Genomic DNA, 21,798 nt, shown 5'->3' with positions numbered 1-21,798 from the left:
TTAATTTTCCTCTTTAATTTTGTAGCAGTACAGAGATATCTAAAGAGAAAGAAATAAGGCAGACTGCCTTCCTACATTATGAACAAATGTATTGAAATTCTGCCAGTGTATAGAAAGTGGCAGGATATTGGGGGACCCCCAAAAGGAGCCTAAAATGTTCCTTCTGTCCTTACAGCCAACGCTACCTTTGGTGGACAGTCACACAGCCAGGAGCTTCCATTGAAGGTTCCAGCAGGACTGATCTTGTCTTTCCTTGGGCACCAGCTATGAGAAACATCTATTCTCCTCCCAAGAACTGAACCAACTGAACTAATAAGCTTAGTCCCATTATACATGTCCCTCCCAGAACAGAAAGCTTCTCTTTTAACTTAGGTGTCCAAATGAGAACGTCTCTCTGTGTGTGAGAGCTAGGGAATAAATTAAAAAGAAAGAGATATTTGTTTTTCTGATGGGTAAGAATTAAAAATCCCCCCTATCTCTTGGCTTTTATTCTGGAGTCCATGAGAGACATGCAAACATGTTTCCAGCTCTTTGCCCAAAGTAAAGGGTGTTTTCTACATCCAGTTTTCACCTATGTTCAAGAATAAAGCAAACGCACATTCATTAAAACCACTGCATTCCAGGCCACTGAGTAAGATGCTGTGTGGTTACACATCTCTAATTACCATGCTACTCTTTTTTTAACATCTTTATTGGAGTATAATTGCTTTACAACGTTGTGTTAGTTTCTTCTGGATAACAAAGTGAGTCAGCTACACATAGACATATATCCCCATATCCCCTCCCTCTGGCGTCTCCCTCCCTCCCACCCTCCCCCTACCCCATCCCTCTAGGTGGTCACAAAGCACCGAGCTGATCTCCCTGTGCTACGCGGCTGCTTCCCACTAGCTATCTATTTGGTAGTACCACGCTAACTTTAAAGTCAGCTTCAAAAAAGCAAACGTGTCATTTCTAACTCTGAGCTGTAAATATTCATGAACAAAGTCTGTGCCTCACCTCCTCCACATGTCACAGTGCAGGGAAAGAAGTCAGTTTGTCTCCACTGATGACTGATTGGCTGGTAAAAGAAGAACTGGACCACGCTGTCCTTGGCCGCAGTGTACCTGGTCTGGACGGAGACAACTTTGATAACATATTCGCATGCAAGGAGCTAGTGCCTTCCACATCTTTCAACATCAGGTGAACACAAGTCACCTACGTAGACAAACACATCTATCACAATAAACTCTGGTGCATGAAGAGTCCCAGAATTTTAAGATGTGACAGCATTTCGATTAGATTTGTCATAGATGGGATCTCAGAGGATCTTTGACCAATCTCCTTGGAGTCATTTTTCCAGATAATTCTATGCCTATGAATGAGCTCACAAAAATGTAGGTGCATTTTTAGTTTATTTATTTAAGTTTTATTTTTCTTCCCAATACATTTGATTTTAATTTCCATGAGAACAGGAGATGAGACAGGAAATGTAATCTGGGTTTGCTTACAACATGGCACAAACTGCGATTCTTACGTTTATAATAACAACATCTTTAAGCATCTTTAAGCAGATCCTTCTGAAAAATCCTTCTGAAAGCACAACTATAGAAACTCAAATGTACACAAATCCATGGTGTTTGCATAGAAGCCTTTCAGTATCTAATTAAAATAGAGGAGGGGTACCACTGAGAGTGAGCAAGCAGTTATAGACACAGGTAAGTTTACTTTCAGGTTATTTTACTCAGGCAGCAAGTCCTCTCCCTACGTTATTTTTCCTTCCCTCCTGATTGAACAAATGAGTGAATTGAGGAAAAGTCCCAGAACACAACACAAAAAGAAAAAGAGAGGGAAAACAAAGGTTAAGCTGTGGGAGATAGATCCAGAAATGCCAGCATCACATGGAGTTCAAGAGAAAGAATAGAAAAAATAATGAAAAGGTGATATTTGATTGCATCATTGTTGAGAATTTCCTAGACCTTAAGAAAAACAGAAGTACTCAGTCTAAAAATATTCATAAAGTTCTGAGCAGACATTGTAAAAAATACAACAACAAGGATAAAGAGAAATTCTGAAAGTTATCAGAAAGAAAAAAAATGATTCCCTACAAAGGAGTGAGAATCAGAATGGCATCAGACTTCTCACAGACAATAATGGATGCAAGAAAAGAAAAGCATACCTTCAAAGTGATGAGGGACAATAGTTTTTTAATCTAGAATTCTACAACTAAATTATTCATTGCTAATCAACTGTCAACTTATAAACAATCTATGATCAAATTATCAATCAGTAATCAGTGAAATAAAGTTTTTCTCAGACACAAAATGACAGAAACTTTATCACTCAGAAGCTCTCACTAGGAAAAAGAAAAAACTATGAAAGGATATACTGAAAAAGAAGTAATATAAATCCACAAGAAAGTAGTGAGATGCAAGAAGCAGTAATGGTGAAATAAATCAGTAAAACTTATTAGTAAATCTAAATAAGGGTTGACCAAAAAATAAAACTTTGATGTATTTAATTATAAAACAGTAAAAAGAAATTGTAAAATTATAAAATGGTGAAAAATTCCAGACACGAGATGTGTGTGGAGGGAGAGAGGGGCAGGGTTACAGTGATGGGATGAGGATAGCACAGAAAAGACTTCTAAGTAGTTCTGCTTCTGGCTATGGAAGAACGGGTTTGTTTCTGATGAATCCTCCCACTGAGAATAAGTAAAAGTGCTGCATAGAATACTTTTTAATGTACTTGAAGGCATCAGAAAACAACCGTAGTAGTGAGGATGTGCAAGGCCAATATCCCAGACACAAAGGAAGCCCAGACATGTGAGCATGACATTTGGTACCACCTTTAGTACCACCTTTCTGCTCAAGACATTTTCCATTTTACAAGTGGTAACTGAGCAGCTGAGAAGCTGAGCAGGCCTGTCAGACTCAAGTGGCTGAGGCAGCAAAACCTGGAGCTCCAGGCCCACCAAGGTGAGGAGTGTTGGTAAACAGCCCAGGCTCCCAGCTGGGACCCCAGAAAGCTGTATCCTAGGAATAAGAGTAGACTGGAAAGGACTTCCCTGGTGGCGCAGCGGTTAAGAATCTGCCTGCCAATGCAGGAGACACGGGTTCAAGCCCTGGTCTGGGAAGATCCCATTTGCCACAGCAACTAAGCCTGTACACCATAACTACTGAGCCTGTGCTCTAGAGCCCATGAGCCACAACTACTGAGCCCGTGCACCACAACTACTGAAGCCCACGTGCTCTACGGCCCATGTGCAGCAACTACTGGGCCCACATGCTGCAACTACTGAAGCCTGCATGCCTAGAGCCTGTGCTCTGCCACAAGATAAGCTACTGCAGTGAGAAGCCCGCACACTGCAACAAAGAGTAGCCCCCACTCACCACAACTAGAGAAAGGCTGCGTGCGGCAAAGAAGACCCAATGCAGCCAAAAAAATATACTGGAAATATTCCAGTTTTCAAAGGGAGTGATGCCCAGATTCAAATTATTTCAGTCCCTTGGATGAAGGTGATTAGCTGCTAATCTGTCTTCTAGAAGCAATAATTAATCCAGTCTCAAATGGTATCTATAATCTTTCCTCTACTATATGCAGCAAAACTTTAACCCTAGATATACAACAAAGATAAAATTTAACACCAACTGAAAAGGTGGGAAAATAGATATATAATCAGAAAAATAGGAAATCCAGATATGGGCATTAACTGATAGAAACTTAAAAGTGTAAGTATACCACTACCATTTCCTGTAACTCTGGCCTTGGCTTCATGTCTTATTTCCCGGCTTGAGGGCCTAGCAACACCTCATTCTATTCCCATGGTCAAAAATCATGTGTTAGCACATAGCTTTCGCCTCAGGCTCTGTTTTTAAGAAAACTTAGACAAAGATACTGTGACTAAAATGTTCAAGAAATTAAATGACAAGATGGAGAATTTCACCAGAAACAAAGAAACTATAACAAAAATAAAATGTGATTGTACAAATAAAAAGCAAAATAATTTAAATAAATCTCTCAATGAATAGACTTAGTAGACTAGACTGGGGTTCATCAAATATTATCTTAAAGAACCAGATAGTAAAAGTGAGTTTTCAGGCCACGTTATCTCAGTTGCAATTATTCAACTCTGCTGGTGTGGTGCAAAAGCAGCCACAAGTAATATATAAATAAATGAGGGTAGCTGTAAACTCCATTTACAAAGACAGTTGGTCAGCTTGCTGGGCATAATCTGCTGACTTCTGGATTATATACACCTATTCAGAGAATTAGCAAACTGACAGATAAAAAGAAAATGGAAATTAGACATTTGAGATAAAGGTATAATTGTAGTCCCAGAAAAAGAGAATAAGATAGAAACTATATCTGAAGAGGTCATAAATGAGAAAATCTTCCAAAACTGATGACGGATATCAAGCTACAGATCCATGAAGCACCAGGAACCTCAAGCAGAAGAAAGTTATTAATTATATCAGAGTCAAACTGATGAAAACCAAAAACAAAGAGAAAACACTTGAAAGAAGGCAAAGAAAAAAGACACATTACCTTCTAAGGAACAAAAATAAGACTAAAAGCTGAATTCTCAACAGAATAAATGGAAGCCAGAAGACAATGAAGTAATATCTTCAAAGTGCTGAAAGAAAATATTTCACAATGATAAAGAGGTCAAGTCATTAGAAGAGGTAATGATTCTAAATGTGAGTGTACCTAACCACCTAACCTCAAAATATATAATTCAACAATTGACAAGAAACAGAAAAAGTATAGACAAATGCACAGTCATAGTGGTAGTTTTACCAGGTCTCTTGTGGTAACTAACAGAATAAGCAGACAAAAATCAGTAAGGCTATAGTTTTGCATGAAACCATTAATAAATATGACCTAATTGACATATGTAGAACATTGTGCTCAACATCAGAAGACTACATATCATAGTCTTCCAAAATCTGCTACATTCTGAGCCACAAATTAAGTTTTAACAAATTTCAAAACATTAAAATAATATAATGTTATTTGACTATAGTAGAATTAAGGTATAAAATGATGAGATTACTTGAAAATTCCCACATACTTGGATGCTACACTTCTAATATTCTATAAGTCACTATATCACTATATCATATATATCACTATGGAAATTACAATACCACTTAACTGAATGATGAAGAAAAAGACTTCATATCAAACTCTGTGGAAAAAAATCTAAAGCATACTTTGAGAGAAATTTACAGAGTTAAAAGCATATGTTATGGAAAAATTGGATGAAAATCACTGGTCTAAACAGCCATCCCCAAAAGTTAGAAAAGGACTTCCCTGGTGGTGCAGTGGTTAAGAATCCACCTGCCAAGGCAGGGGATTGGCATTGGCAATGCCAATGTTCGATCGCTGGTCCAGGCAGATCCCACATGCCACGGAGCAACTAAGCCCATGCGCCACAACTACTGAGCCTGCACTCTAGAGCCTGCAAGCCACAACTACTGAGCCTGCCTGCCACAACTACTGAAGCATGTGCACCTAGAGCCCATGCTTCGCCACCAAAGCCCAGAGAAGCCACCGCAATGAGAAGCCCACGCACTGCAACAAAGAGTAGCCCCCACTCGCTGCAACTAGAGAAAGCCTGGGTGCAGCAATGAAGACCCCATGCAGCCAAAAATAAATAAATAAGTAAATAAATTTATATAAAAAAAGGTTAAAAGAAGAATAACATATTGAATCCGGAGAAAGTAGAGAGATGGTTACAATAAAAATAAGAGCAAACATTAATAATATGAGAATGAAACTACTTTAAAGTGGTTTATAAAGCCAAAGGGTATTTCTGTGAAAAGTCTCATAAAATTGATAGACCTCCAACATGACTGATTAAGGAAAAAAAAGAGTAGGGACAAATAATAAAAATTAGGAATGAGAAAGAAGACTTGCTACAGATTCTCCACACAATGAAGAAATAAGACAATACCATAAAAAATCTATGCCAATAACTTTCAAAAAGCTAGTTGAAATAGACAAATTCCTTGAAACAAAACTGACACATAAGGGAATAAAACATCTGATTAGTCAAGTAATAGCAATCTCACACAAACTGTTACAGAAAATAAGAACAGAGGAAATACTTCTCAATTTGTTTTATAAACCTAGTGTAAAATTAATACCAAGACCCAAAAAAGGCGTTACAGGAAAAAACAACCCCCAAAACAAAAACCTCTCCTGGAAACAAATACCGAAAAAGAATCATAAATAAAATAATTTAAAGTCATTGGGAAAGGGAACAACAGAGGTTCAAGATGGCGGAGTAGAAGGACGTGTGCCAACTCCCTCTTGCGAGAGCATCAGAATCACAACTAACTGCTGAACAGTCATTGACAGGAAGACACTGGAACTCACCAAAAAAGATACCCCACATCCAAAGACAAAGGAGAAGCCACAGTGAGATGGTAGGAGGGGCACAATCACAATAAAATCAAATCCCATAACCGCTGGGTGGGTGACTCACAAACTGGAGAATAATTATACCACAGAAGTCCACCCACTGGAGTGAAGGTTCTGAGCCCCACGTCAGGCTTCCCAACCTGGAGGTCCAGCAATGGGAGGAGGAATTCCCAGAGAATCAGACTTTGAAGGCTAGCAGGATTTAAGTGCAGGACTTCAACAGGACTGGGGGAAACAGAGACTCCACTCTTGGAGGGCACACAAAAAGTAGTGTACACATCAGGACCCTGGTAGAAGGAGCAGTGACCCCATAGGAAACTGAACCAAACCTACCTGCTGGTGTTGGAGGTTCTCCTGCAGAGGCAGGGGATGGCTGTGGCTCACCACGGGGACAAGAACACTGGCAGCAGAAGTTCTGGGAAGTATTCCTTGGCGTGAACCCTCCTGGAGTCCACCATTAGTCACACCAAAGAGCTGTAGCCTCCAGTGCTGGGTCACCTCAGGCCAAACAACCAACAGGGAGGAAACCCAGCACCACCCATCAGCAGACACGTGGATTATAGTTTTACTGAGCTCTGCCCGCCAGAGCAACACCCAGCTCTACCCACTACCAGTCTCTCCCATCAGGAAGCTTGCAAAAGCCTCTTAGATAGCCTCATCCACCAGAGGGCAGAGAGCAGAAACAAGGAGAACTACAATCCTGCAGCCTGTAAATGAAAACCATATTCACAAAAAGGCAGACAAAATGAAAAGGCAGAGGACTATGTACCAGATGAAGGAAGAAGATAAAATCCCAGAAAAACAACTAAATCAAGTGGAGATAGGCAACCTTCCAGAAAAAGAATTCAGAATAATGATAGTGAAGATGATCAGGGACCTCGGAAAAAGAATGGAGGCAAAGATCGAGAAGATGCAAGAAATATTTAACAAAGACCTAGAAGAATTAAAGAACAAACAAACAGAGATGAACAATAAAATAACTGAAATGAAAAAGACACTACAAGGAATCAATAGCAGAATAACTGAGGCAGAAGCACGGATAAGTGACCTGGAAGACAGAATGGTGGAAATCACTGCCACAGAACAGAATAAAGAAAAAAGAATGAAAAGAAATGAAGACAGCCTAAGAGACCTGTGGGACAACATTAAACACACCAACATTCACATTATAGGGGTCCCAGAAGGAGAAGAGAGAAAGGATCTGAGAAAATATTTGAAGAGATTATAGTCGAAAATTCCCTAATATGGGAAAGGAAACAGCCATCCAAGTCCAAGAAGCATAGAGAGTCCCAGGCAGGACAAACCCAAGGAGAAACATGCCAAGACATAGTAATCACATTGGCAAAAATTAAAGACAAAGAAAAATTATTAAAAGAAGCAAGGGAAAAATGACAAATAACATACAAGGGAACTGGCATAAGGTTAACAGCTGATTTCTCAGCAGAAACTCAACAAGCCAAAAGGGAGTGGCATGATATATTAAAGTGATGAAACGGAAGAACCTACAAACAAGATTACTCTATCTGGCAAGGATGTCATTCAGATTCGATGAAGCTTTACAGACAAGCAAAAGCTAAGAGAATTCAGCACCACCAAACCTGCTCTACAACAAATGCTAAAGGAACTTCTCTAAGTGGGAAACGCAAGAGAAGAAAAGGATCTACAAAAAGAAACCCAAACCAATTAAGAAAATGGTAATAGGAACATACATATCAATAATTACCTTAAATGCGAATGGATTAAGTGCTCCAACCAAGAGACACAGGTTTTGTGTTCGCTGCATGGATACATAAACAAGACCCATATATACGTTGTCTACAAGAGACCCAAGTCAGACCTATGGCCACATACAGACTGAAAATGAGGGGATGGAAAAACGTATTCCCTGCAAATGGAAATCAAAAGAAAGCTGGAGTAGCAATACTCATATCAGATAAAATAGACTTTAAAATAAAGAATGTTATAAGAGACAAGGAAGGATATTACATAATAATCAAGGGATCAATCCAAGAAGATATATTATAAAATTATATTATAAATTATATTTATATATAGTTATATTATAAAAATATATTATAAAATTATAAATATATATGCACCCAACATAGGAGCACCTCAATACATAAGGCAAAAGTTAAGAGCTATAAAAGAGGAAATCAACAGTAACACAATAATAGTGGGGGACGTTAACACCTCACTTACATCAATGGACAGATCATCCAGACAGAAAATTAATAAGGAAACAAAAGCTTTAAATGACACAATAGACCTGATAGATTTAATTGATATTTATAGGACATTCCATCCAAAAACAGCAGATTACACGTTCTTCTCAATGGCACATGGAACATTCTCTGGGATAGATCACATCTTGGGTCACAAATAAAGCCTCAGTAAATATAAGAAAAATGAAATCACATCAAGCAGCTGTTCCGACCACAATGCTATGAGATTAGAAATCAATTACAGGGAAAATAACGTAAAAAACACAAACACATGGAGGCTTAACAATACGTTTCTAAATAACCAAGAGATCACTGAAGAAATAAAAGAGGAAATCAAAAACTACCTAGAGACAAATGACAACAAGACCACGATGATCCAAAACCTATGGGATGCAGCAAAAACAGTTCTAAGAGGGAAGTTTATAGCAATAAAAGCCTACCTCAAGAAACCAGAAAAATCTCAAATAAACAATCTAAACTTACACCTAAAGGAACTAGAGAAAGAAGAATAAAACCCAAAGTTAATAGAAGGAAAGAAATCATAAAGATCAGAGCAGAAATAAATGAAATAAAAACAATAGCAAAGATCAATAAAATTAAAAGCTGGTTCTTTGAGAAGATAAACAAAAATGATAAACCTTTAGCCAGACTCAAGTAAAAGAGGGAGAGGACTCAAATCAATAAAATTAGAAATGAAAAAGGAGAAGTTGTAACAGACACCACAGAAATACAAAGCATCCTAAGAGACCTCTACAAGCAACTCCATGCCAATAAAATGGACAACCTGGAAGAAATGGACAAATTCTTAGAAAGGTAAAACCTTCCAAGACTGAACCAGGAAGAAATAGAAAATATGAACAGACCAATCACAAGTAACGAAATTGAAACTGTGATTAAAAATCTTCCAACAAACAAAAGTCCAGAACCAGATGGCATCAGACGTGAATTCTATCAAACATTTAGACAAGAGCTAACACCCAATCTTCTCAAACTCTTCAGAACTTTTCAGGGGAAGGAACACTCCCAAACTCATTATATGAGGCCACCATCACCCTGATACCAAAACCAGACAAAGATACTACAGAAAAAGGAAATTAGAGACAAATATCACTGATTAGCATAGATGTAAAAATCCTCAACAAAATACTAGGAAACAGAATTGAACAACACATTAAAAGGATCATGCACCATGATCAGGTGGGGTTTATCCCAGGGATGCAAGAATTCTTCAATATACACAAATCAATCAATGTGATCACCATATAAACAAGTTGTAGAATAAAAATATGATCATCCCAATAGATGCAGGAGAAGCTTTCGACAAAATTCAACACCCATTTATGATTAAAAGTCTCCAAAAAGTGGGCATAGAGGGAATCTACCTCAACGTAATAAAGGCAGTATATGACAAACCCACAGCAAACGTCATTCTCAATAGTGAAAAACTAAAAGCATTTCCTCTAAGATCAGGAACAAGACAAGGATGTCCACTCTCACCACTATTACTCAACATAGTTTTGGAAGTCCTAGACACAGCAATCAGAGAAGAAAAAGAAATAAAAGGAATACAAATTGGAAAAGAAGAAGTAAAACAGTCACTGTTTGCAGATGATATGCTACTATACATAGAGAATCCTAAAGATGCCACCAGAAAACTACTAGAGCTAATCAATGAATTTGGTAAAGTTTCAGGATACAAAATTAATGCACAGAAATCTTTTGCATTCCTATACACTAACAACAGAAGATCAGAAAGAGAAATTAAGGAAACACTCCCGTTTACCATTGCAACAAAAAGAATAAAATACGTAGGAATAAACCTACCTAAGGAGGTAAAAGACCTGTACTCAGAAAACTATAAGACACTGATGAAAGAAACAAAGATGACACAAAAACAGATGGAGAGATACAACATGTTCTTGGATTGGAAGAATCAATATTGTGAAAATGACTATACTACCCGAAGCAATCTACAGATTCAGTGCAATCCCTATCAAATTACCCCTGGCATTTTGACAGAACTAGAACAAAAAAATCTTAAAATTTGTATGGAGACACAAAAGACCCCAAATAGCCAAAGCCATCTTGAGGGAAAAAAACGGAGCTGGAGGAATCAGGCTCCCTGACTTCAGACTATACTACAAAGTGGCACTCATCAAAACAATATGGTACTGGCACAAAAACAGAAATATAGATCAATGGAACAGGGTAGAAAGCCCAGAGATAAACCCACCCACCTATGGTCAACTAATCTATGACAGAAGAGGCAAGGATATACAGTGGAGAAAAGACAGTCTCTTCAATAAGTGGTGCTGGGAAAACTGGACTGCTACTTGTAAAAGAATGTAATTAGAACACTCCCTAACACCATATACAAAAATAAACTCAAAATAGATTAGAGGCCTAAATGTACGACGAGACACTATAAAACTCTTAGAGGAAAACATAGGAAGAACACTCTCTGACATAAATCACAGCAAGATCTTTTTTGACCAACCTCCTAGAGTGATGGAAATAAAAGCAAAAATAAACAAATGGGACCTAATGAAACTTCAAAGCTTTTTCACAGTAATGGAAACCATAAACAAGACGAAAAGACAACCCTTAGAATGGGAGAAAATATTTGCAAACAAATCAACGGACAAAGAATTAATCACCAAAACATATAAACAGCTCATGCAGCTCAATATTAAAAAAACAAACAACCCAATCCAAAAATGGGCAGAAGACTTAAATAGACATTTCTCCAAAGAAGGCATACAGATGACCAAGAAGCACATGAAAAGCTGCTCAACATCACTAATTATTAGAGAAATGCAAATCAAAACTGCAATGAGGTATCACCTCACACCAGTTAGACTGGGCATCATCAGAAAATCTACAAACAACAAATGCTGGAGAGGGTGTGGAGAAAAGGGAACCCTCTTGCACTGTTGGTGGGAATGTAAATTGATACAGCCACTATGGAGAACAGTATGGAGGTTCCTTAAGAAACTAAAAGTACAATTACCATATGACCCAGCAATCCCACTACTGGGCATATACCCAGAGAAAACCATAATTCAAAAAGACACATGCACTCCAATGTTCACTGCAGCACTATTTACAATAGCCAGGTCATGGAAGCAACCTAAATGCCCATCAACAGATGAATGAATAAAGAAGATGTGGTACATATATACAATGGAATATTACTCTGCCATAAAAAGGAACAAAATTGGGTCATTTGTAGAGATGTGGATGGACCTAGAGACTGTCATACAGAGTGAAGTTAGTCAGTAAGAGAAAACAAATATCATATATTAACGCATATATTTGGAATCTAGACAAATGGTACAGATGAACTGGTTTGCAAGGCAGAAACAGAGACACAGATGTAGAGAACAAACATATGGACACCAAGAGGGGAAAGCGGGGGCAGTGGGGGGTGGTGTGTGTGGTGGTGTGATGAATTAGGAGATTGGGATTGACATATATACATTAATATTTATTTTAAAAAATAACTAATAAGAAACTTCTGTATGTAGAAAATAAATAAAATAAAATTGAAATTAAAAATATCATACCTCGTGATATATAAAAGGATAATCTTTTTTATTAATAAAATAAATACTTATAAGTTAATAATAAATTCTAATAAAAAATAATAATGACCAATTGAGGTTTATTAAAGGAAGGTAAGATTGGTTTAACATCTGAAAATGAATGTAATTCACTATATTAAAAGGAAAAAAAGAAAAAATGTGATCACTTCAAAAAATGCAAAAAGGCATCTAATAAAATTTCATGCTTATATACGTTAATGATGCAAACTAGGAAAAAATGTATTTCATCAGATAAAAACATCTACAAGAAATTTATAGAAAACATCATACACAATTGGGGAATTATAGAGATCTTTGTCCTGAAAGTGAGAAGCATGACAAGCATAGCTGTCATCACTACTTCTATTCAGCATTATACTAGATGTCCTAAGTAACGGAATATAGCAAGAAAAAATATTAAAAGCATAGAATAATTGGAAAAAAGAAACAGAGTTCATTATTTGCAGGTGTCATAACTGTGTATGTACATAATCCAAGAGAATTCACAAACTATTAGTATTAGCAAGTGAATATAGTGAGAATATAATGTCAATATACAAAAATCAATTAGATTTTCATACTCTAACAGAAAACAAACAAAAAAATTTTAAAACATTTACAATAACATCAAAATAACAAACATTTGGGAATTAATTTAACAAAAGATATGCAAATCACATACATTGAAAATTATAAACATTATTGAGAAGAATTTAAAAAGAACTAAACAAAGGGATGAATATACCGTATTTATGGATTGGAAGACTTGATATTGGAAAGTCAATTTTCTCCAATTTGACCTACAAATTCAATGCAATTCCAATCAAAATCAGCCGAATTTTATAAAAATGTAGAAGCATATTTCTAAATTGATATGGAAATGGAAGGAGTCAAGAATATCAAAGAATATCTTCAAGAACAAAGCTGCAGTACTTACACTACCAGATATCAAGACTTATTTTAATGCTACAGTAATTAAGTTACAATGGTATTGGTGCAAATAGGTCAATGAAACAGAACAGAGTGCAGAAATAGACCCACACATATATAGTTTGCGATTTAAGAGAAATGGGGAAGGCATTGTCTTTTCACCTAATGGTTTTGGGTCAATTGCATAGCCATGGGAAAAAGATATCGATTCCACTTCACAACATATACAAGTATCAATTCTAGTTGGATTATAGCTCTTAGTATGAAAGGTAGAACAGTAAGATTTCCAGATGAAAACATACGAGAATATTTTTGATCCTAAATAAGGCAAAGATTTTTTAGCCAGGATACAAATAGCTTACACATAAAGTTTAAAATTAACAACCTACACCACAACAAAATTAAGAACTTCTGTATGGGGAAACTGATAGCCCTAAATACATTTAATGGAGAACAAAAATTGAAAATAAAATGAATTAAGAATTTAGCTCTAGAAGTTAAAAACACAATACCAAAATAAAACCATGTAAAGATAAAGGAAACAAAAATTAAAATTTACAAAATAGAATTTTTTTAATGAACTCTGAGAGTTACCAAGCCTCGAATCTAGCTCTTAAATGTCTCAGAGACAAATCTTTGGATGGTTTGAACAAAACAAAAATTAGACAAGGAGCCAATGAACAAGTTTAGGAATGAAAGAGACATAGGTACTGTTGAGTTTGTTGTTGTTTTGTTTGTTTTTAGTGATAAAGGAATGCTATGATTACTTTTGAAAAGTTAAGTTTGAAAAATTAGATGAATTGGACACTTCTCGAGAAAATAATAAATTGCAATACTGACTCAGAAATAGAACCCTAAATATATCAATAAACCTAAGAGATACTGAAATGGTTTTCTAAGTCTTGTTCATTACCACCAAAAAGAAATAGAATAAAGGAAGGAATGAAGGACAGGAAGGAGGGAGGAAAGGAGGGAGGGAGAGAGGAAATGAGGGAGGGAGGGAGGGAGGGAAAGAAAAGGCATTAAGCCCCGATGTTTTACAGAAAGAAATAATCCTTATTGTTGCAGATGCATTTACTTGCTTACCAATATCCATTTCCCTTTCCCTTTCTGCCAGAGGCTTAATTTTGCTCCAAGGTTCCTTCCCCCCACAGGTGTCTCAGATTAACTCTCTTTGCAACTTTCAAATATACAATAGAGTATTGTTAACTTTAGTCACTGTACTATACATTACATCCCCAGAACTTACTCATCTTGTAACTGTAAATCTGTACCTTTTGACTCCCTTCACCCATTTCACCTGCCCCACCCTCTTCCTGCCTCTGGCAACCACCAATCTGTTCTCTGTACCTGTGAGTTTCGATTATTTTTGGATTCCACATGTAAGTGAAATCATACAGTATTTGTCCTTCTCAGACTTATTTCACTTAGCATAATTCCCTCATAGGTCCATCCATGTTGCTGCAAATGGTAGAATTTCCTTCTTTTTATGGCTGAATGATATTCCTCTGTGTGTGTGTGTGTGTGTGTGTATGTACATATAAGAAAATTGTATATATATATATAAATATACCACATCTTCTTTATCCATTCATCCATTGATGGACACTGAGGCTGTTTCCATGTTTTGGCTATTGTAAATAACGTTGCAATGAACATGGGGATGCAGATATCTTTTTGTCACAGTGATTTTGTTTCCTTCAGATATATTCCCAGAAGTAGAATTACTAGATCATATGGTAACTCTATTTTTAATTTTTTAAGGAACTTCCATACTGTTCTTCATAGTGGCTGCCCCAATCTACATTCCCACCAATAGTGCACAGGGTCCGTTTTTCCCATATTCTCACCAACACTTGTCTTCTCTTGTCTTTTTGATAATAGCCAAGCTAACAGGTGTGAGGTGATAGCTCATTGTGGTTTTGATTTGCATTTCCCTAATGATTAGTGATGCTTGGCACATTTTCATGTACTTGTTAGCCATTTGTATGTCTTCTTTGGAAAACTGTCTATTCAGGTCCTCTGTCCTTCTTTTTTTTTTTGGTAATAACACAATTCCGAAAAAAAAAATCAATCAATCCATATATTTTCCTCAAGCTACACCCTACTCGTCGCTTAAACTTATAATACTGATGAAACTTCTTTCAATTCTAGTTCTCCACATTGTCATTTTAAAAGGCAATGCAATTGTTTAGAGGTCTATTAATATTATAATATCTTTAAATGTCATTAAAACATGATGCAGTATTATCATTCTTCCTTGAAAAAAGTCCATGTTACCACCACTAAGAATTTCTGACTATTGTAAGAGAATTTTAATCCAAACTCCAGGAAGGAGTCATACTTGGGTATTTGTTCTTCAATTCCAAGAATGCTGGCATTATATCGTATTATTTTAGAGAGCAAAATAGGCAAAAAGGAAGATAAAGGATTCTTTCTTCAAAGTAAATAAAAACTACAAATTAAATAATAATGCCCCTTCCTCCAATCCTAAAAACTTTAGAAAAATGAAGTTATTAAATCTGCAGGGAACTTTTTCTTCCCCAAGATTTTGGTTTTGCTTTTGTGTTTTGTGACCAGGCAGTAGAGTCACAACAAGTGCTCATCCTCTATGAAGACGATCGCAGAGATGCAGCTTCTTTCCTTATAACTGCTCTGATCTTCTCCACAAGCCCCCTCCTGACTAGGGAAGGAGGGGAAAACAGCTTAAATGGAGTTCAATCCTAGGAGGTCCTTCTGGTTCACTCATTTAAAGAGTTCTCTTTAGGTACCGCTGTTTCCGGTGGGGAAGCATCCAGGCTTTCTGCTGTGCCCTCATCCAGACCAATCTCCTCTATGGTGGTCTTTGATGTAGGACCTCACAGAGGTGGGAAAGGAAAGAGGCCTTGGATCCATGCCTGGAGGTCCTCATCCTGTCCTTGGGCCCACAGCTGTGTCCCTTGTCCCTCTGGCCACTGGGAGGCCCACAGGGAGCCTCAGTGCCTGTGAACTCAGCAGGGTGGGTGGGCTCCTCTGTTGCCCTGCCCAGTCCACATTACTCTTGTGCTCAGTTTCTTGGTGGTGTGGCTGGGACTCCTCCCCAGTCTCTGGCCTGGCTCACAGCCCCTTACCAAGGAGACCAGATGCTTTATTGTCCAAGCCAGGACGTTTCTAGGATGAAAGGAGGAGCTTCTAAGAATTAAGTCAGGGCTGCAGGTGGAAACTGGGTCTTTTCTGACCAAACTAGGATGTCTGGTCACTCTACATTTACCCCTCCGCTGCAGGATCATTTTGCCCCCACCATGTCAAGGCTGGCCAGCCAAGAGTACATGGAATTTTCTAGATACCTTCCATGCCACACAGGAGCTGAGGGAGACTCCGGGGAGCTGAACTTAGATGCAACCTGTGGCTAAAAATTTCACAGCACTCATGCCAATTCCATTCCAAGGTAGCTTCCCCCCGTGGTGGATGGAGATGGCCACCCTAGGAGGCGTTTTCCTCTTGGGTTCTAAATGAAAAGTGAAGCAAATCTCCTCCTCTGTCTTTAGCTTTGAAACCTACTTAATATGCTTCCCTGCTCTGCAGAGTGACTGCTGTCATGATCCACGTCTCACTGCCTTGCTTTCTCCACCCTGTCCCCAGTTTTCTTCTTTTACCCACAATGACCTGAGGCAGAGGAAGCCGACTCTCCACATCCCGGCTGGGGTCTCCCTACAACAGATGCTCCTCCTGAGTGTGGGGCGCTGAGGACACTAAGCCCACAGCTCAGCCCTACTGAGGGGAGAGGCATTCTCTATATTGCAGAAGAAACACTTTGATTTAGTCCCCCAACCTTGGTCCTTGAAATGTTATGGGAACTAAATCAATTTACAGAAGGCTTATCTCCTTCCATAAGCCTGATGTTCAAGACAAAAGTCTAAACTTAAAAAAAAAGAAGAAAATCCTACCTGAATAATCAAAAGTTGAACATGAATGCTTTTTGCAGTCCTGCTAACAACAGCCCAATCATTAACCACTACTTTCAAACCCCCAGGGTGAATAGGTCCACTGACAAGGGAGATGGTCAAGTACAGAATGGCAGAAAAGGGAAATTAACAAATGTAAATTACATTAACATTTACAAGCTATACTACTCCTGTTTGGTTAGGAAAATGATTTTATAACAATGGTAAGAAAATGAATTCAAACTCACCTGCCTTACTTGGCCACTTCTAAATAATTTCCAAAATTTATGGAATAGATTTTTCTGTAAAACTCTTTTTTTTCATATTTGTGTATATATTACACCAATAATTTAGCTGTGAATTATGGTAACTACTAGAACAGTATCTGAACTGCTTTAACCAAGAAATTTCCCTCAACAGACCACATTACAGTAACTATCACGTAATATTTCAACAGTTTCTACCTTTGTGATTCATGGCAAATGCTTAAAATGAGGTGAAATTCTGATTGGGAGGCATGATGAAACAGGTAAATTTTCTTTTCTGTTAGACACTGTTATGGGCTGAATTGGATCCATCCCCAAAAACATATGTTTAAGTCCTAACTCACAGAACCTCAGAATATGATCTTATCTGGAAATAGGGTCTTTGCAGATCTAGTCAAGTTAAGATGAGGTCATTAAAGTGGGTCCAACCCAGTATGACTGGCATGCTTATGTAAAGGGGAAATTTGGGCTCAGAGGTGGACATGCACAGAGGGAAGGTGGTGTGAAGACAAAGGGAGAAAACCTGAGGATCCAAGAGGCTAGGAAACAAATTGTCCCTCACAGCCCTTACAAGGAACCAGACCTGCCCTCACCTTGATTTTAGAGTTCTAGCCTCTAACACTGTGAGACATAAACATCTGTTGTTTAAGCCAACCAGTTTACGGTGCTTTGTTACAATAGCCTCAGGAAACTAACACATGTACAGACTCTAAAAAGTAGCTTGCTGTGTTTTGAAGCACCTGTGAACATATGAATTTAGCCAGCGTCTGCATCACATTGCAAGGCTGAAATCTTGTCTTTGAGAGAGAGGAAAACAGGCAGTTTCAAATCCTCTCGGCCCTGGATAAGTTAGACATGCTATCATAACTCCCCAGAAAGAAAAGAAAGACTTTGTAGGTAGAAAATATACAAAATATCTGGAGCTGTGTTTGGAGGAAACCAGAGACAGAGGCCTGCCTAGCTGAAAACTAATGGGAAAAGAAATCAGAAAACATTTTCCTACAGAAACACAAAGTATCCAAATGGGAGAAAGAAGAAGATTTCAGACCACAAGGAAGAGAAACTTTTTTTTTTTTCCTTGAAGATGGACATGTTTTTTAAAGAGGGGAAAAGCCACCAGCAATAATTAAAATACTTAACCACAGAAACAGATGTCTTTCTCAAAGCCATTTAAGTTTATTTTACTAGATTATTCTCATAAGCATATACTTAAAATTGATATGCACAAGTATCTACTCACAGATATTCAGTAGATTCTCACTGAATGGATAGTGCCTCTTACAGTCCAATCAACAAAGCATACAGCATCAACCACTGGCTCAAGACTCTCTACTGCTCCCTGGTGGCAACATGCACATATTGCAGAAGCAAAATAATACCTCAGGGGCTCTCATGAAAAATACCAGTGACTCAGTAACAAGAGTCATCCATGAGAAACAGATCATTCAGGAAAATAAGAACGTACAGTGAGAAACCCATTGGGAAGAAGAAAAAGTGCACTTTTCAAGAATGGTCCAATCGTGAAAATATAGCTTCTGAAAAAGTAGAAAAAAGAAGTTTTGTCTCATTGGTGCAGTGAGTTGCCAGATTTCAGAATCCGCACAATAACCACAAAAGACTCTAACATCCCACGGAAGACTTCATATTTCACTCTCTACGTCAGAATATAGTCGTTTTCAACAGTCCATTTATTACAAGTCCATGAAATGAGGTCTAATCTAGGAACGGTATAAAAGAGGGTGCCTTTATATCTCAGCGCACCCATGGCTGAGCGAAATTAGCACTCAGGGGCAGAGCTGGTTTTCACATTCTCTCTCAGGTTGAAGCCAGGTCTTCCTTTTTTTTTTAATTCAGCTACTCTTGGTTGATTGGAATGGAAAGAGATACAGTGAAATACATGGCTGACCATCATCAGGGACCTAACACACACTTTTAACCTCCCACTCAAAGGACAGCAATCCCTTGACTGCATCCTGGGCCAAGCAGAGATGAATGGAAGCAGAGTTCCTTATCTTAGTAATAACACAGGCTGGGTAATACTACAGTGCTCTGAGGGGAAAAAAAAAAGTAACTAATGGAAAAGGATATTTCCTAGAAACCCACAATATTTGGACAAGCTTATAAGGCAGGGAAAACCATCAGAGTCATTCTTGTTTCATCAGAGTGTCTCTGATTTTGCCAATTTCTCTTCTACCGCGCACATCACGTTCATGAAAGAAAATGGCTGTAGGCACAAAAATGAGTTCCTATTTATGCATGAGTCCGACAGCTGTGTGTAACACCCTCTTTGATAAATAAGTAAATATATATATATATATATATATATATATATATATACACACACATATATATATATTCTTTAAAAGAAAACCTTTCCAGTCAAGGGAGATCAAAACCTTTCCGAAATTGAAGTTAAAGCCTGGAATTGTTTATTCAATCTGAGGAAACTAGAACTCCGAGACAGGAAAATAGAAGGCTGAGTACAAATTCAGACAGTGGCAACATGCTGCTAAAATGCATTCTATTAAGAGGTGAATATATAATTGGGGCAAGAAGGTGTAAAGTAATTTTTAATTACACAGGTGATATATGACTGTATTTTTTTAAGAACTATTTTAAGTATTAAAATATTATAAGTAAAACTAAGATCACTCCCCCAAAGCACCAATTCCCTCTAAAATAGCCATTGTTTCCTCAGTGTTTTCAGTTAGGAATGTATCCTCTCAAATTTTAAAAAAATGTATACACACACATACTCATATACATACACATGTGTGTGTACACATACACTTGTAGAAGTAAACAGTTTATGTGTATATGTGTTTTTATGCATGGGATCAATAAACAGTACATTTTCCATGCTAATACTTTCACCAAACAATATCTTAAAATTTTAACCTTTGTGGCTATTTCTCCCATCCCATCACTGTACTAATGTCTCCTACTTGGTCAGATATCTCCAAATTGACTTGAGAAGAATACAGATCTTCTGAGTAGGAATGAGAAGAGAATTTTTAAAAAGGTTGTGTGTGTGTGTGTGTGTGTGTGTGTGTGTGTGTGTGTGTTTTATCACTTGAGCATCAAATGGGAAAACCCTAAGAGAAGCAAACCAAGCCCAGAATTTATGTATAACAATGGATGAGAGAGAACAGAAGGAAAGAGAGGTGACTGTTGGCTTCCCCAAAAGCCTTTCACAAAGCTACTGTCAAAGAATTACATTGGGTTGACACTTCAAGGGTCTGACACAGAAGTCATTTCAATGTCTAGGAATGGCAAGTCATGTCCAGGAATGGCAACTTAAATGTCTATGAACGGCAACTGACACTTACACCTTCAATGTCAGGAGCACATCAGGGCCTGGTGTGGACCCTGGCAAATGAGGACATGTGCCCTAATGAAAAGGCTGCTGTTACCCAGCGGCAGCCAATTATCGCTATGGCAACATGCAAGCTAGTTGTCAGATCTTCCCATTTTTAAAAAGACGCAGGTAAAAATACTGGTATTTTAATATTATAATCTCTTGATTTTTTTCAAGGTTGACTATTTAAAACCCAAAGATTCAAAACAACAACTCCACCCAGGCCGACCCTTGGCTGGTCACACCGTAGGCAAACAGGACGTCAGTTTGCAACTCTCATCTAATTCCAAAGGTATTTCTCTGCTGGCACAACCGATGTCTCAATGAAACACTCTTTGACAAATTAATGTGGAACACAGACAGTTCTTTTGAAGGCACTGGGTCTTTTCACAGGTAAAGAAATCCCTGGCAATTAGAGCTCTTTTCTTTCTTCCCTTTCCATCCTGAAGTTTCCAGAAAGGGATAGGACAAAACCATCCACTGAAATGCCCTTTTTTGCACGTCTTAGGTATTTATAGTTTTATCAGAAGAATTTCAGATTGTGTCACCTTGGAAATATATTGGCCACTACATTTCATATCCTCTGAGTGAAGGAAGATGCCCCCGATGTACCCAAGAGAGGAAACACAGAGTCGTGGTTACAAGGGAAGAATAATTCTTGTGAGGGGACCTCGTGACAGGTGTCCGGACAAGGGCTCATTATGAGACATTGCTGAGGAAACAGGAAAGGGGGTCAAGGAAGGGGGCCTCTGTCTTCTCTGCTCCCCTTTGCAAGGACAGCAATAGCACAGTCGTGGTTTAAGACACGGAGCATTTAACCACTGACCATTTTCACTGAAATCCATCTGGAGGTTTAAAACTGAACACAGCAACTAGAGGTTATATACATGCAAAAACAATCATTCCCCTATAAAAGTGAAGCTTGTTTTTTAACTATTGGGGTTGGGGAACAGAAACTACTTTAGAGAGATGAACAGTTTTTAAGAACTGACTGTCAAGGTAAAAATATTAATGACACATGCCCTGTATAAAAACAGTCACTGGCTGCCTACTAAACAAACGTGTTCTTTTTAAAATTCAAGAAGTGCGGGGCCCCAGATGCATGAC

The 21,798-nt window shown here is 37.9% G+C and overlaps 1 protein-coding gene across 1 annotated transcript in view; it reads right to left on the bottom strand.

The window, feature by feature from the left end:
• The window catches only part of ADAMTSL3 (ADAMTS like 3), a 368,604-nt gene that overhangs the window by 155,431 nt on the left and 191,375 nt on the right, over positions 1 to 21,798 (bottom strand). The window contains 1 exon segment of the mRNA XM_033852218.2: positions 997 to 1,108. Coding sequence (XP_033708109.2) covers positions 997 to 1,108 — 112 coding nt within the window.

This window comes from Tursiops truncatus, chromosome 2 (genome assembly GCF_011762595.2).
Source record: "Tursiops truncatus isolate mTurTru1 chromosome 2, mTurTru1.mat.Y, whole genome shotgun sequence".
Lineage (NCBI taxonomy): Eukaryota > Metazoa > Chordata > Mammalia > Artiodactyla > Delphinidae > Tursiops > Tursiops truncatus.
This window is presented reverse-complemented; position numbering and strand designations above follow the sequence as displayed.